This window comes from Balaenoptera acutorostrata, chromosome 20 (assembly GCF_949987535.1).
Source record: "Balaenoptera acutorostrata chromosome 20, mBalAcu1.1, whole genome shotgun sequence".
Lineage (NCBI taxonomy): Eukaryota > Metazoa > Chordata > Mammalia > Artiodactyla > Balaenopteridae > Balaenoptera > Balaenoptera acutorostrata.
In genome coordinates, this window is record NC_080083.1 from 9,367,629 (window position 1) to 9,383,346 (window position 15,718).

Sequence of the window (15,718 nt, forward strand, 5' to 3'; positions counted from 1 at the left end):
GAAGACAATGGAGAAATGCCTTCAAAATTCTTAGGGTAAGTTATTTCCAATCTAATATTTGATACCCATCCACACTGTCAATTAAGTACAAGAGCAGACCAGACATTTTCAGACTTGTAAGATTCCAACAAATTTACCTCCCAGGCATCCTTTCTCAAGAAGCTCCATCAAAATAAACCGAGAAAGGTGAGTACATAGGTTCTGGGAAACAGGCTGTCAAGAGAGGGGCAAAGGTCCCTAAGATGGATGTGAAAGGGGACTCCAAAAGTGCAGCCTAAAGATCAGACTGTGTGCTGGAGCAGGTCTAAGGGCTCCGTGAGAAAGTTCTTCAAAATGAAATAGATCAAATTCCTTACGTGTTTGTATATTCTTAAGAAGAGATTAACATAACTAGGGGAGAATTGGGGGATAAATTAGAGTACACAGAAAACTAAGCAAATGAATAAAAGATACAAGGCAAGTATTAATTTCAGGGAAAACAAAAATGATGCAAGAAAGAAAAACACCTATAACAATCCACATGGTTCAACTGTGAAGAACATTTGCATAATCATAACATGTAAACATGAAACACAGATCCATCCAGAGTTATGATATAATATTGGAGGGATGGGAGGATGGGAAGTAGGGATGGGGTGAAAGAGGGGTTGGAAAAGAGGGTTAGCAATGGGAGGTCAATACTAGTGCTCGAAACAGAAACATCAAGAAGTAGCAATAACTGGACTTCCCTGGTGGCGCAGTGGTTAAGAATCCGCCTGCCAATGCTAGGGGACACGGGTTCGAACCCTGGTCCGGGAAGATCCCACGTCCTCGGAGCAACTAAGCCCGTGCGCCACAACTACTGAAGCCCACGCGCCTAGAGCCCGTGCTCCGCAACAAGAGAAGCCACTGCGATGAGAAGCCTGCGCACCGCAACGAAGAGTAGCTCCCACTCGCCGCAACTAGAGAAAGCCCGTGTGCAGCAACGAAGACCCAATGTGGCCAAAAAAAAAACAAAAAAGTAGCAATATCTGTATGCCATTTTGAATTTGAAATATGAAGGTGAATACAAACCCCCCCCCCCCATAACAATACAATTTAAAAACTCAATTGAAAGTGATTGACTCTGAAGAGCTGGGGAATTGGGAGACTACTGTTTTCTTATATAGGTCTTGTAGAGATAGTTGACACTTTAAATAGTATACTGTATATCTATGATTAAAAAAAAAAATAACCCCATGGAAGGGGGGTAGTTACAGAAGGAGGCTGGGAGATCAGTTAGGAGGTTATAGCAATTTTCAAAGAGAGGTGATAGTGGAAGTGGGGTTAGGGATGTGGACAGATTTGAGAGATATTTTAAGTTATCTCTATTCTTTCTTTAAAAATCCCTCCCCCTAAATGCCCTCCCCTCTGTTCTCCCTGGAATGGACAGAACCCAGGTGATTTTCACTCCATACTAGTCAGCCCCAGCACTTAATAGAATCACCCTACAGGAGGTTAATGAAGTGATGAGTGGGTGGGAGACCATGGGGTGGCTGCAGAATGGATTGATGCCGGGGTGCAAAGACACCCTATGAAAACTGGTAAGATCTGGGTCAGGGTGAGCGAATAACAAAAAAACAAGTGTAAACTCTGAAAAGCAAAGACAAAACAGGACGGGGGCAAGATACATTTTGGAAATATTGTTTCCTAGTTCATAATCTTTTCTTCTGCATTAGTATTTAAAGTTTTATTTATTCATTTTTCTGAAGTACTACATGGGCGAGGCACAAAATTCAGAAGATCCAAAGTGGCATGGGGAAAAGTCCCCTTCCTTCCGTTACCTGGACACCCAGTTCCTCTCCCTGGAAGCAACCACTCTCTGCTTGTTTGTGTGTCCTTCCAGAAATAATTCATTCTGAGTTAAGTTTAAAAAGTGCCATCAAAAGATAACTTGTTCATGTTTAAAAGATATTCATCCCTGCCAGATTAGATGAGCCAAGGGCATGAAACTGGATTCTTCTTGCTCCCATCTGTGGAAGGGGCAGACAAGCTTCATTATTTCTCAATCAAGTTTGTCCTAAAGGCCCATCTGTTGTAAACTCGTTTTAAGGGCCCAAAACTGGCACCACTCTGGAAGAATTTGGGCCTTTGAAGTGTTGTTTGGCTGAATTGTATTTTTTTTTTTTTTGAATTTTAAGATGGATCTTCAACTCTCTAGACTCCATTGATCCTGTGTTTTACAATTTACACATTTATGTTACCTGCTTGTCCACTTTCAGTGTCTAAATTATGACCATTTAACCAATGGTTCCTCCACAAAAGGAATAATATGTTACCACTGAAAGTGAGGATGTGTTTAATAACTTAGGAAGATGTTTCTGATTTATTGTTAAATGAAAAAACAGGTTGCAAAAGAGTTGATCCCATAAATCCCCACATACTTAACTAATTATATGTATATATGTACATTGAAAAAATCTAAGGAATCAGTACCAAAGGGTTAAGAGTAGAGATGTAAGTAAGGCTATGGATTTTATTTTTATATGTCCCTTCAAACTTCTCTACAACAAACCTGCATTACTTGTATAATAAAATATTATGAAAGTAGGAAATGAACCTGTTTCCCTTCTTGTCTCCATGGGTCCTAAAGGTTTGTTTTGGTTCTGCTGAACTGAAAAAAAAGGCTTTGTGACTTTTGAAAAAGAAAAAGCACTCGCTAGCTGAGCGGATTTTTTAAAAAGTTGGGGCCAGTGGTCCTTCCCAGTGTCCCTAGAATGCCGCCACCAGGTGGCAGCCTGTTCCATCTGTTGAGTCGGTGGGCCTGCCTCAGTCTCGGATTCCACACAGCCCAGTCCAGACACTGGAGGCCTTTGTCTGGGTCCCAAACCTGACCAACAAGCCTGATATATATGCTAGAGGCCAGAGCCAATATTCTGGTCCATTGTGGGTGAAAGTCATCTTAGGCCCACTTTTATCCCCAGGAGCAATATCCACTGACCAGAAAACACTGAGGAAGGGTCGTAATAGCTGAAGCTTGTCACATCCTCAATTCCTCCACCCAACACCACATCAACACATGGGAATTCTCATTTATTTTTCACCCTTAACAAGGAGGTGGGAAGGCTTGCCTCTTCCTCACCTCTGTTCTTTCCATCTGGGAATATTCACCTCCAACCCTCCTTCCCTTCCTTCCGGGAGGCCTTGGTCAGTGGAGACAGTCTCTGAGGACTGCTTGAGCTGGTGGGGATGAAGAAGCTGAAATGGAGATCCCCAAGGGATGGCGTCACTTTCCTGCCAACTCCCTCATCGCCTCTCCTTCAAAGCGAAAGCAGTGCCAACCTTCAGCTTCCGTCAGATCTTGGGCTCCTAGGGCCTTATACAAGTCCATAGCCCCCTTGTTCCAGTCTAGGACTGCCAGGCGGAACTGGGAGCAGCCCTTATCCAGGGCCACCTGTGGGAGAAGACACCACTCACTTTCCTGGGTCAAAAAGGAAAAGACTTTCTCGCCCTCCATTCAACCCAGGTGCCTCCCATACAGCTTTGCTTTGCCAGGTCCCAGCTTGTAGCTCCATCCCTCTCCTCACCTCAGCCACTTTTTTGATTATTTTGGAGCCAACCCCCTGACCTGATGTGGGGAGAAAAAGACAAAAAGAGGGATTGTCTGAGTTGAAGGGGATCAGAAAAGACCATAGGCTAGGATTAAGAGGCAAGGGATGGTGGTCCAGTCTATGGGTTGCTTTTCTCCCAGCCTGGCCTCTGCCCAGTACCCCGATACTCTGGCTTCACGTAGATGTCTTCCAGATAAATGTTTCGTCCCTTCCATGTGCTGTAGATGAAGTAGTATAGCCCATAGCCCACCGCACAGGGCCCTGAGAGAGAAAAAAAGAAGGGTCAGGCCGCTGGGCACCTGGGGGAGAGACCTTTGAGGCTGACTGGAGAGGGCACCTCTGAGATAGGGGTGCTCTTACCCTGTGGCTCCCCGGGGACAGGAAGAATCTCTGCTACCAAACAGTGATAGAAAGGATTCTCTCCAAAGCCATCTGCTCTCAGGGCTGCAGAGATCGGAGTTGTGACAAAGAGATAGAGACAGAAGGCCTGGGTGTGTGCCCAGTCTGGAGTTACTGCCTGGGGAACCCATCCGTCACTTCCACCCCAGCCTCCGTCAGGACTCAGGTGTTGGGCCCGTACCTTCTTCACTGATCTTCACCTGGTCTGAGAGTTTCTCGTACTCAGCGAGTTCCTACAGCGTGCGGACAGAGGCTAGATTAAGGCAGGAGGGCCTCGCTGCTCCCAGAGCAGGAGCCCTGGGCGCGCTCCTCCCTCTGCTCCCACCTCCTCCTTCCCGCCCCCACTCCAGCAGCGCCGCTCTGACCCCCTCTGGGACCCCGGTTTCCGGCCTGCAGCCCTCACCCGAATCAGCCTCAGGATATTTCCACAGTCTCCCTCCTTGGCTTCTCGGATCAGCACGGAAGCCATCCCGATCTCCACCGTCTGGGACCGAAGTCCAGGATCCCCACTTCCGTTCTGCAGGACCGGGCGAAGAGCAACGGGGACCCTTTAAGGGGCCTCCAAATTCGGATCCCGGAAAGCCGGGGGAGTGGTGGGGAGCGAGGTGGTGGGGGCGCCGCGGGCTGGGAAGCAGAAGCCCGATTCCGGCTGCCGCGGGGCCGAGAGAGCGGTGGGACTAGCGGTCCTCACGGCCTGGTAGCCCCTAATTTCGGGCCCCGCCAGCGCGCACCTGCCAGCCAATCAGCTTGCAGAGCAGGCATGTCCCCGCCCACCCGCCAGCTCTGCCCCTATGGCCGGGTATCTTGACCGCACTCCCCGCAGGGGTCAAGGCTGGACTGCCGAGGCTTCCTCGTTGTTGTTATCTGGGTGTTCCAGCCTCCGTTGGAGAAACCCCACGGCTCGAAAGATACCTCCTTCTTTAACTGAAGTGTGCAGTGATTACCTGCTCTACCCTTCACCCCAACTCACCCATTCCAGCCCATCCAGACTCGGGGTGAGCCCCAAGACCTCCAGCTCTTGCCTACTGGCTCAAAGTGTTACTTCTCTTGGGGGCATTTGTATTTTAAGATGGGTCAGGGAGAGGGTGATGAATTTCTACTGGTAAATGGTTAGGCCTTGTAGTAGACGGCTAAGAGAAGATAATGGGGAGAAGGGACCAGGACTCTTAGTATCCACTGAATCACACTCAGAGACAGCACCTCCCTATGCAGCAAGCCTCAGAGGCCTGGGAAAATACTGAGGGAGGAGCTCAGAGTAGATACCAGGCACCGTGCCTGTATCATCTCGATTCATCCTCATTCACAGTAGCTCCGGAAAGTAGGTATTTTTTCACATTTTGCAGACAAGGACACTAAAGAACACAGGTGGGGTGACTTGCCCACAGTCACCCAGCTAGTATTTGGGATTCCATGTCTCAGCTCTAGGCCTTACGGAGGATGCTGCTTGGGGATCCGGGCATGACTGTTTCTAGATCTCATGTTTACCTTACCCCTTTGAGGCCCAGACTTACCCGGGGCGAACGGCGCCCCCAACGCCCCCAGCAGCAGCAGCAGCAGCAGCAGCAGCGCCCCTGGTGTCATAGCCCGCCCGCGTCGCTCAGTGAGTCCGCTTGGGTGAGCCGCCAGGACAGCCAGCGCAGGGGAAGGGACGAGGCGCCCAGGAATGTGCACCTGTTATTGGGGGGCAGCCCAGCCCACCCGCCCCGCCCCGCCCCGCCCCTGGGACTTGATCCCTCCCCGAGCAACGGCCAAAGCCTGCTACCCACAGATGGCAGATAACACTTCAATTGTATAAATCGTCTTTAATTGAGAAAGCATGGAGTGGAGACCGGTCCCCTGGGAGCAGAGCCTTTTTGGGTACCTGACATCCAGCTGAGGTAAAGCAAGTTCTGTTCAGTTAGAAGCTGGAGGGGTGTATGAGGTCTAGAGACCAAGAGGCCCTCACCCTCCTTAGCCTGACCCGTAGGGGAGAAGGGTGGGACTTATTGCTGAATTGGGGTCTCCTCATTTGGGGGGGGTCAAAGCTATGTCCCATTTGTCTTTTTTATTCTAGACCCATTACCCTAAAGACCTCAGCTTTAAGGGGGACCTGGAAGGAATTCCTGCTGAGGTAGCTAAGTGTTCATGTCCCCCCAACCCAGGCACAGGTCCAGTCATGCCATAGTTCTGGCCCCTTCCCCATCCTAGCTGCCCTTCTATGAGCCAGGGATTCCTTCCAAAATTCCTCTGCCCTTCCTCAGCCTCTGTTCCCTGGCAGGACCCCAGCTGAGTTGCAGGAGCTAGAAACTGCATGTAAAAAATAAGGTTAGCATTCTATAGGAAGAATAAGATTTTTGGAAAATTGTCTAGGGAAAACAAGAAGTGGTTCTTGATCCATCCAGAACTTAGTTCTTTGTGAATCATAGCTGTGTCCTTTCCAGAGCTCCTGCTTAACAGGTATCACTAGAGAAGGTGGGAGCGTGGGTCTAGAACTCTTACTCTAGAGCAATAACATGGCTATATAGGCTCTAGTTCCATCCTAGAGGGAAGGGCTGAGAGTCGTGGTCTATGTCCTAGAGCTGAGATTCAGAAGGAAGTATGGCTCCGTACGTGTCTAGAACATCACGCTCTAGAATTGGGCGTCTCTGGGGTAAGAAAGTTAAACCTGTGGTGATCTGAGACTGGCTCAATTCAGGCCAAGACCAACAGCTGGACAGGGCCCAAATCCAGCCTCTCTCCACTTGGAAACCAGGGGTCCATCTGGGTGAAGGACAGAAGCCTGATGGATCCAGGACAGAGCCTGGCAGCATGCCTGTGTTCCAGCACAGACCCTGAGTGCAGAAATGGCCCTGGCTGGGGTGCCTGGTGTTCCAGAACCTGTCTGGAACAAGGCAAAAGGTGGAGTAGGGAAAGAAGGAAACTAATCCTGAGCTCCAGTGGACCTATAAATCTATGGCTTGGTGGCCATGAAAAGGGCAAAGGGCTCCAGGAACTGGCTGAGCCCGGGGTGCAGAAGATTTATGCCCTGGTTTTGTCAGTTTTGGAACCCCCCGCGCCATCTCGGGAAAAGGCTTTGGAGGGTGTGAGTGTGGAAGGAAAGAAGTGATCAGCCAGGACCATTTTCAGACATCCCCCTCTCTGACCCCTTTCCCGGGCCCAAGGATCTGAGGGTCTCAGCAGCCCCGGAAGTCACGGCCGGCCCCTAGGCTCCCTCTGGGTAGAGCACCTGGTGGGACCTGGCTGCTCAGGGCATGAGCGTGGCAGCAGGGGTGAGAGCAGGGCCAGAAGCAGGGCTGGGAGACAGGCTGTGGTGGTGGCGAGGGCAGGGAGCCTCCAGTCCGGGGACTGCATGGCAGGGGGCAGGGGGCCTGGAAGGGGAGGTCTCAGGGACACTGTGGAGAGAAGGCTCCCGGTACACAGCCACTGTGAAGGGGAGAGAGAGGAGCAGGAAGGAGAGTTAGGCACCAAGAGAGCTCTGAAAGGGCTCCCTTCCCCTACAATCCTCCTCTGGGAACCCACAGAAGGAGAGCTTCCCAAACCTCCAAAGGCCAGAGCCTTCCTGGCTTGACCTGTCATAGCATGTGTCCTCTTAAAACACTTACAGCCCCTTAGCTGTGTGTCACTAAATGTCCATGTCAAGGTCAATACCGTCCCATGTGGTCCACCTCTTCCCTGGGGGTCCATACTCACCCTCCAGGAGCTTGGGCACAAAGTGGGCGGCTGCCTTGGTCTTCTTGACTCGATTTCCCTTCATGACTCGGCCCTCCTTGTCCAGGCCCAGGTACCAGGACCGGCCAGAACGACGCTGGCGATAGAGAGCTGAGGCGTACAGGACATAGTAATTCTCAGAGACGCACTCCTTAAAGCGACACTCAGCTGTGAAATGTGGCTGAGGAGACAAAGACCCAGAAAGGCACACACAGACAGAAAGACAAAAAGACACATCACTGAACAGAAGGGAGCCCTGGGAAGAACAAGGCAGGATATAATCCATACGTTTGAGCCTGGGAGAGCCAACTTCTGAGCCCACGCAGGAACTGGGAGAAAGGGAGGATGAGGAAGAGTCTGGTGGCCCCCGAGGGCCAGGAACTAGACTTCTGGGGGCCTGGAATAAGAAGATAACTTCTCTCTGCTCTACTCCCAACCTCTCACCATCCAGGGGACCTGGAGGGAATTTCTGCTTGGAGGAGTTCCTGAATCCTTCCCCAGTATCCTGAATGACTCTGGGGAAGTGAGTAATAATGAGGTCTAGAGGAGGTTGGAGAAGACACAGGGGTCCTAAAAGGTTGAAAGAGTTGGACATTCAAAGAGCCTGGGGGTGTTTAGGAGGCTATTGGAGGAGAAGGGATTGGAGGGACCCTAGAGGAGGTGCTTGGGAGCGGGCAGTGAGGACAGGGTGTCGGCAAGAGCTGGAGGGAGAGGAAGCCCTGAGCTGCAAAATATCTGCAATTGGGAAGGCTGTAGCTAGGGGAGTCCCCTGACTCCAGGCCACTCTGCCCCCTTGTCTCACCGAGCTGTAGAGCAGCCCCTCAGCGTTCATGGCCATGTAGTGACCCAGCTTGGCACTCTGGATGGTGACTACACGGAGCCCCACAGGGATCAGTTTGAAGTGGGCTGGGGGTGGAGAGAAGAGGTATCAGTACCCCAAGCCTCCAATCCCCATCTGAGCCCCCCCTCAATTCTGGTCCCAGTTCTACTTCTTCCTTTGCGGGGTCAAAGAGCCAGACTGAAAACAACAGAACCTGAAGCCACAATAGGATTGTCATCTCCTATGCCTGCTCTCCCCCTTCCCACCCAGCAGCTGGCTTCCCCTCTCACTGAAAGAGCTGGTGTCCTCTGGGGTGCCCTGGATACTCCCGTCGGGCTTCGCCTGGAGGTAGAAACCCTGGCAGCAGAACAGTTTGGTGACGATGCCTTTGAGCTGAGGCTCTGGAGAAAGAGACATTCATCTTGGAACATGACACCTCTGTTCCCAGAAACATTGCTACACTTGGCGGGATCAGAGGAGAGAAAGAAAGGAGGATGGAGGGAAGGAAGAGGGTCCCAGGGCCCCAGCTCCCTGACCCTCTAAGCAAGGTCTCTCCCACCTCTCTTTGACTCCAGAGGAAGCTGGGGTGTGGGTCCCTTCTGCTTCCTCTAACCAGCTTTCAGTTTACTTGACTGAAATTTATTTAAAGGCTTAATTCCTACTCTACAGCTCAACCAGAATGGGGGGAGGGGAGAAGAAGGTAGAGGAAGGGGAGAGATACATGGAAAGGCAGAGGACAAAGGGAGACAGGCAGAGCTGCTGAAGCGGCAGTGTGTTTGCGAATGGCGGGGGCAGTAAGGTGACCCCAGGGTAGGGGCGCCCCCTCAGGAGTGGGGGTGGGACTGGGCCTGACGCTGACTCAGCACCTGCTGCTGCGGCTGCCGCTCGCTTCTCGCGGGCCTCGCCTTGGCCCAGCGCCGGCCTGTCTGACACTGACCCACCTGTCTGTCTGTCTGTCAGTCTGCTGGCTCGCGGGGGCCCAGCCCTCCCTGAGGCTCAGCCTCTCCCCTTCAGCCAGGTAACCCGCCTGGGATGGGGGATATTCGGTAGCAAACCAAGGAAATGGGGGAGGGGGCCAGGGAGCTGGTGAGGCAGGCTGACTCACGTGGGGGCTGGGTCCCACTCAAAGGGTGGGCTGCGGACCGTACCACTGCGGAGGGCCGGCGGCGGGGGGAGGAGGACGCCAGCGGGGGGCGGGGGGGTCTCCCCCTAGGGGAGCTGGGAGCGGGCGGGAGCGAGGCCAGAGGGACTTCCCGCCTGTCGCACCTGGACGGGGACCACACGCTAACCCTCACAACTCTCCTCCCCCGGCGCTTGCGGCCGAGTTCCCGGTACCCCCTCGTAGATGGTACGACCCCCAGTCTCCGTGCGGGTATCCAGCCGTGTAGTGTTGTCTGAGTTGCTCGCGGCAGAGGGTCCCCTGAGCCCGTGGGACCCGATTTCGGAGTCGCGTAGGCGGTCATGGGGGAGTGCCCAGCTCCCTTCTTGAAGTGCAGGTCACGGGAGGAAGGCCCACAGAGGGGCGGACTGGCGAGGTAGCTGCAAGGACACCCCGGGGAGAGCTGGGGAGATTGGTACCGAGCCAGGCAAGCTCGGCGAGGAGGAACGGAGCCAAGGCTCGGAGGAGCGGGAGAAGCGGGGCGGGGGCGGGGCTGCCGGAGCCGCAGAAACCCTCGGGGTGACCCAGGCGTCCGGAACCCCCAGGCCCCTCCGCTCGGCATTGAAAGAATCGCGAGAGACCGCACGTAGGCAGAGGACGGTGGGGGTGGGGACTCGTGTGTTGGGACGGGGGGCGAGCGGGAGCTGCCAGGCTTCGGGGCACCAGGCTTAGCCCCTCAAGCCTTCCCCTTGCCCTCGAAAGCAAGGAGACTCGGGGTTATGGGCGAGAGAGAAGGGAAACTGAGGCATCGTCTGGCCGAGGGTTTGTGGTCCAGGCGCACCCCCTTTCACTTTCGGGGAGCCGCCGTCAGTCGGGCCCCGCGCTTCCGAGTCCCTGGCCTCAACCTCCCAGGCAGAGAGACCCCCGGCCCGGAGACCCCGCCCCAGCCACTCACCCGGGCAGCGGTCCGGCCGCGCGGGCCGCCCCCCGCACAGTCGCACCTTGGACAGCAGGATGAGGAGCTGCTTCTGGCAAAGGGACTTGGTGCCGCGGGGACACACGCGCCGCTGCGCTGACACGGGCCGGCTGCCCCCGGGCTCGCGGACCTCCCGCTTCTGCCGGATCAGGCTGCTGGCCGGTGCCGCCATGGCGCCCCGGGAGGAGACACCCCAAAACCGGCAGGCTCCCGGAGCGCGCTGGGCCCCCCCAGAGAAGCCCGCTAGCTCACCAGGACATGGTCTTGCCTCTCCGGTCCGACTCGCCGCCTCACCCACGGGACCTGAGGATAAGCCCTAGACGACCCCCACCCCAGGCACCAGCTCCCACCCTTGGGCCTCGTGCTGGCTTCGCCAGACCCAGCAGCCTATGTACCTCTCAGTTGACCCCACCCTCGACCTTTGCCCCCCACAGAAAACTCCCCCTTCTCTGATCTCCAGTGTCCCTGTCCCCCACTAACACTATCCCAAAGCCAAGACCCTCACATTTTCCAGGATGTGGTTCCAATATCCCCAGGCACCTTTCCACCCTATTTCCGGGCCCTGCACTCCTGCCAAAGCCACTCTTGTAATTTTAAGGGTGTGGGTCCTTAGCTTTGGGGATATTAGCTCACCCCACCCCTGCTGGGGTGCTGCCAGTGTCTAGGAAGAACCCAACCTTGGTGTCTTTTCCTTTGCCACCCTCTAAGTGAAGAATCCCCCACTTTTTTTCACTGAAATCCCCCAAAAACTATGCCTTGAAATATCCAGACTGTCGCCAATCAGCAAGAAGAGGTTCCCAGACCCTGTCTCTGGACGATACCGGTCTTTACCAAGTCACCCCCATTTCTAGTGGCACAGGGTTCCAGCTGCTGAGCCCCTTTCCTCACCTTGTTACCCTCCACTCCTTTTGAAGTCACCTCCAAATCCGCCCTTCCTAGTGGTTACACCAGGTGGTTGTCTGGAGGGCCCTCTGTCACCTCGGAATAAGGAGCATAGGTTTTTGGCTTTTTTGTTTTTTTCTGGCAGCCCCTAATTTCCTCGGGGACAGCTGGTGCTGTTTAGATCCCACGCCCTCCAATCCAACCAGCCCCCCGAGAGAGGAGTGCACCCACGTTGTCACGGGTCCCCAACTGTGAACAGACCCGCTATAAGGCAGAGCGCATCAGAGCTTTCTGCGTCAGGGCTTCCTTGTCCTCCCCGGGACTGCCTATAGCACCCCCTCTTCCTTCCCCGACGCCCCTCAACCTGTCCTGTCTTGTCGATCCGGGGACGGCTGGCGCTGGCTCTGGTTCCAGGCTCCTCCCTCCCTGTACCCCGCAAGCGGAGCTTCCCCCCACGCCCGGCTAGGCGTCCCGGACCCCAGGAAGGAGTGAGGGTGTCTCCGCAGAGCGCCCTGGTCTGGCGAAGTGAGCACTGGGCCTGGCGGCTGGACCAAGCGGAGCGGCGGCAGCGGCGGCAGCGGCGGCAGCGGGAGCGGCTGTGGGAAGCTGAGGCGGCGGCGGCGACAGCAGCTCTCCCCTCCTCCGAGAGCCGGCCCGGGGGCGGGGCAGGGGGTGGAGACTCCGGGAAAGAGGTGGGGGGGGGGTGAAGCTGAGCGGGAGGAACCCTGGGGTCCCTTGGAGGCAGGGAGTGGGGACGGTCTTAGAGACAGGTGGAGCCGAGACAAGGCCGCATGTCTCGCATGTCTCGGGGTTCAGAGGAGGAGGGACAAGGAGGCGACTCCACTGAATGGAACTCTGGATTGGGGGAGAGGTTGGGCTTAGATAGATGGAATGGCAGATGCCCCGAGAATGGAGAAAGGGACCCTACTGCCCGGGATGGAGGACAGAACTGGATGAGGAAGGTGGGGGGAATAACTGAAGAGATAGCGGTGGTGGTGAGGTCTAGCCTGGGGTGAAATCCGGCCTCCTTAATATCTCTGCTTTTGTGTGAGACAAATTGGTCAGTCCCTGGTCTCCATACCTTTCTCCTTTACACGTTTTTTCAGCAAATATGTTACCCCCATCCCTATTGACTCCTAAGAGAAAAGACCATAAGAACTGGCGGGAGATGGATGCCAGAGGCTGCACGGGAGCAGGAGGGGTGCTGGCCACAGATTTGGAAAGTGGAGAGGCCAGAATGGAACGACCTGTGCCAGGGATGCGGCGGGAGGAGGGTGGGAGGAAGCGGAGGAACCGGCGAGGAGGCCTTCTAGAACGGGTTCTTCGGGCCCAAGGCGCTCAGCCTGTCTCCCAGGTGAGGGGAGAGCAGTCCCCTCCACATCCCGCTGGCCAACAGAAGCACATTCCAGGTTAGTAGGAACAGCGTCTTTAATGGGCCCCGCCTCCCACGCCGGCTAAGCCGCCCCCCTTGCGTGCAGCCTTGGCCTCTTCTACAGCGGCGCGCAGGGCGCGGGCAGGGTCCCTGCGAAGCAGGGCCAACGCCCCAAGCAGCGAAGCGGCGCCGTCCCCCGCACCGAGCTTTTGGCCACTCAGAAAATAGTGGGGCAGCGTCCCAGCCTCGAGCACCCGGCCCAGCTCATCCAGCAGCCCGAGGCAGCAGGCGCCCGCATTCTCGGGTCGCGCCACATAGAGCGCGGGCAGCCGCTCGCACGCCCAGTAGAGCAACGTCCGCAGGAGATAGGGCGCCGCGACCCTAATCCCGGCCACCAGCGGGCGCAGCAGCGCCTGGGCCGCCGCGTGCGCTTGCAGCAGGGGAACGGGTATGCGCATCTTGAGCGCCAGCTCTTGGCGGGCGAAGCAGAGCTGCCATCCGGAGGCGCCCGGCCGCTCTGTGCCGCCGCCGCCGGGCACCAGGTAGAAGGAAGACGACTCCGAGGCCAGCGGGCCGGCCCACGAGTGGCTCCGAGCCTCCTGGGGCCAGCCGGCCACGGACACCACGGGGATCAAGTCGAAAAGCAGGAGGCGGCGCGGGGACCCGGGCGTAGCCAGGAGGATGGTGGTGACCCCCGCGTGGCGGGCTGCGTGGACCAAGCGCGGGGCACCCGGGACCGGAAACAGGGACTCAGCGACCGCAGCCAGCGAAGCGAAGAACCAGGCAGCCACCTGGGCGGGGCACAATGTGGGCCATGCCTCCCGAGCCTCCGACGGCTGTGGCACTGGGCTAACGTCGGCTGCTTTGGTGACGTCACCATTCGTTTTTTTCAGTGGTGAAGGAAAGTCAACATCGGTTACGTCTTGTTGAGGCAATTCTGGCACTGAAACATTACTAGGTGATTTTTCCAAAGACTCGTGTGCCTCAGGCTCAGTGACGTCACCGTGCAGCTGGTCCACGGAGATTTGCGGATCCTTGGGAGTTTGTTTGCTTTGGGCTGGGTGGATCGAATCACGTCCTCCTGGGACTGGGGGTCCTAGGCAATCCTGCCATGCCTCCCGGACCGAGGTTCCGCGTACTTGCTCTGGGAGGAAGAGCCATGCGTAACAGGATCCCACGTCCGGTTGCAGCTCCTGCCCAGTGCCATCTAGCGAAAGCACGGGCACCAGGAGGGTGAAGCTGGCGTCGTAGTGAGGTCCCCGAGCGTAGGGACCTAGAGGCGCAGGCCCCAGATCCAGGGAGCCCTCGCGAATCCCGCCACGAAGCAGCAAGAGCTCTGCCTGTGGAGGAAAGCGAGGGTCCCGGCGGTGAACGAGACCTAAGGAAAGAGAAGGGATCATAAAGGCGTGATCCAGAGCCGGGGCGGGGTGAGGCGGAGCTGAGAGCTGCAAGTTCCCGAAGGCTGGGAGGGTTACTTACCAAGCAAAGAGAAAACAAAGTCCTTGGCCTGGAGGAGATCTGGTCCTGGCTTGGGACCTTCACTCCAGCTCTCCTGCACACCCAGCTCCTGGATCAGCTGGGTTAGTTCTTGCAGCTGCGCCCCAGAGCAGAAGTCGATGTCCGTGAGCGGCCGGGCTGGGGCTGGGGGCGGTGGGCCCCACCAGGGAGCACTCCCCCAGACCGCGGAAGCCATATGGCTCTGTCGTTTTGGGGCTAGGAAATACACAGACGGGAGGAAGCCCAGAGGGGCCGTTCCTTTTGCTGCGGAAAACTGGCCCCCGTTCTTTTCTCTTCCAGAGGCCAAGAGGGTTCCCAAGGCACAGTGCGCCAATGGGTCTGCAGACGAAGGGCCCTAAATTTAGTCTTGAAAGGGAACAAATAAACACCTCCTCCGTCCTTGCCCTTTTCTCATATGCTGGTCCCCGCCCCCATGGAACGGTTCACCTGACTCAGCAGGTAGAAAGTAGCTGTTTGGCCCCTCCTAAGGAATGCAGTAGCCTCCTTCGCTGCCCCTTGTCTACGTCCCCTTACCTCTTTTTCAGAAGAGGCTAGTGGTTTACGGCTTCCCTCTTAGGGGTAGCTACAAAGGCTGGGAAGAGAATGGATAGGAAGATTCAACAGGTAACTTCTTCCTGCTGCCTGCAAGGCCACGCCCCTAAATTATAACCACGCCCCTTTCTGGAGGCTGTCGGGGTGGTTCCGGAGCAGCCCGGCCTCCAGTCAGAGTTCAGTCCATCCTTTCGCTCTGCAGAGATCTCGCGGCTATCCTGGGAGTTGTAGTTTGTCTTCAAAACTACCAGGGCGTTGGGGCCACGCCGCCACATCCTTTCCGGTTCCGTTCAAGTAGTGCCTGATGGAAGCTGTAGTTTCCATGCAGATAAACTATTCTGTGTCTTTACAAGGCCAGGTCAACTGCACAAACACTCCTTGGGGTTAGAACAGAGGCCTAATAGGATGGATCTGAATAGCAAACAATAATGAGGGACAGACACTAGGGCATGCGGAGAAATAGGGGACTCTACATCTCACTTGGGAGCAGAGGAGCCCTGGTCATTTAAATCTAGAAGGGTTCTTGCATGCAATTATAACTTCATTTTAGAGGTGAGACTGCAAGCCTAGAAAGGGTGCACATGACTTGTCCAAGGTCAGAGCTGAGCCAGAGAGGTGTTGGAAATGGGCTCTCCCGCTGGGACGTATCTCCTTGGAATCGGTGGTGGTAATGTTAGACAAGAACACACCGATAGTGTGCCTGTAGTGACCCAGGGATGGACATCTGACTCAGGGAAGGGACATATTAGTGTTGCCCACCTCAGACACACAAGTGGTGGCAGGGAAAACACTTTGCAATCTCGCAGCTTATGTGTGTATACAGAAGAGTTATCAGGACTGAAAATCAAGTCCAGAGGAAACTCCA

The 15,718-nt window shown here is 55.5% G+C and overlaps 3 protein-coding genes and 1 long non-coding RNA gene across 5 annotated transcripts; all 4 read right to left on the bottom strand.

Annotated features, from left to right (window-relative positions):
- Nucleotides 1–1,652: 1,652 nt before the first annotated feature.
- On the bottom strand, nt 1,653–3,577 carry LOC130705958 (uncharacterized). The gene is made up of 3 exons (XR_009006360.1): nt 3,546–3,577; nt 3,101–3,412; nt 1,653–1,991 (listed from the first exon to the last, which is right to left on the bottom strand). It is a non-coding gene; the product is annotated as an uncharacterized LOC130705958 (long non-coding RNA).
- Nucleotides 3,578–3,852: 275 nt separating this feature from the next.
- On the bottom strand, nt 3,853–5,598 carry LOC130705918 (thialysine N-epsilon-acetyltransferase-like). The gene is made up of 4 exons (XM_057536186.1): nt 5,480–5,598; nt 4,372–4,485; nt 4,150–4,201; nt 3,853–4,013 (listed from the first exon to the last, which is right to left on the bottom strand). The coding sequence occupies exons 2-4, from the start codon at nt 4,435–4,437 to the stop codon at nt 3,853–3,855; spliced, it is 279 nt and encodes a 92-aa protein (XP_057392169.1). The 5' UTR covers nt 4,438–4,485; nt 5,480–5,598.
- A 157-nt stretch (nt 5,599–5,755) lies between these two features.
- Nucleotides 5,756–11,694, bottom strand: LOC103014123 (fibroblast growth factor 11). 2 transcript variants are annotated; one of them, XM_057536483.1, is made up of 6 exons: nt 11,439–11,694; nt 10,530–10,770; nt 8,766–8,876; nt 8,458–8,561; nt 7,638–7,836; nt 5,756–7,370 (listed from the first exon to the last, which is right to left on the bottom strand). In XM_057536483.1, the coding sequence occupies exons 2-6, from the start codon at nt 10,720–10,722 to the stop codon at nt 7,192–7,194; spliced, it is 786 nt and encodes a 261-aa protein (XP_057392466.1). In that variant the 5' UTR covers nt 10,723–10,770; nt 11,439–11,694; the 3' UTR covers nt 5,756–7,191. The 2 variants fall into 2 exon arrangements, with proteins under 2 accessions (XP_057392466.1, XP_057392468.1); XM_057536485.1 differs by having other exon boundaries at nt 7,638–7,752; nt 10,530–11,694.
- A 484-nt stretch (nt 11,695–12,178) lies between these two features.
- Nucleotides 12,179–15,065, bottom strand: LOC130705957 (transmembrane protein 102-like). Its single transcript, XM_057536480.1, has 2 exons — nt 14,284–15,065; nt 12,179–14,182 (listed from the first exon to the last, which is right to left on the bottom strand). Exons 1-2 carry the CDS (start codon nt 14,495–14,497, stop codon nt 12,861–12,863), a joined length of 1,536 nt encoding a protein of 511 aa, XP_057392463.1. The 5' UTR covers nt 14,498–15,065; the 3' UTR covers nt 12,179–12,860.
- Nucleotides 15,066–15,718: the final 653 nt, after the last annotated feature.

Bases quoted from the DNA above. Each gene is read 5' to 3' on its own strand.
- LOC130705918 (XM_057536186.1), bottom strand. From the start codon at position 4,437: ATGGCTTCCGTGCTGATCCGAGAAGCCAAGGAGGGAGACTGTGGAAAT. The intron at 4,202-4,371 runs GTGAGGGCTGCA...CGCACGCTGTAG, and splicing joins ATATCCTGAGGCTGATTCGG to GAACTCGCTGAGTACGAGAA. The intron at 4,014-4,149 runs GTACGGGCCCAA...CGATCTCTGCAG, and splicing joins GGTGAAGATCAGTGAAGAAG to CCCTGAGAGCAGATGGCTTT.
- LOC103014123 (XM_057536483.1), bottom strand. From the start codon at position 10,722: ATGGCGGCACCGGCCAGCAGCCTGATCCGGCAGAAGCGGGAGGTCCGC. The intron at 7,837-8,457 runs GTGAGACAAGGG...TTGTCTCCTCAG, and splicing joins AGGGGCTGCTCTACAGCTCG to CCACATTTCACAGCTGAGTG. The intron at 7,371-7,637 runs GTGAGTATGGAC...TCCCCTTCACAG, and splicing joins TGTGCCCAAGCTCCTGGAGG to TGGCTGTGTACCGGGAGCCT.
- LOC130705957 (XM_057536480.1), bottom strand. From the start codon at position 14,497: ATGGCTTCCGCGGTCTGGGGGAGTGCTCCCTGGTGGGGCCCACCGCCC. The intron at 14,183-14,283 runs GTAAGTAACCCT...CTCTTTCCTTAG, and splicing joins CTTTGTTTTCTCTTTGCTTG to GTCTCGTTCACCGCCGGGAC.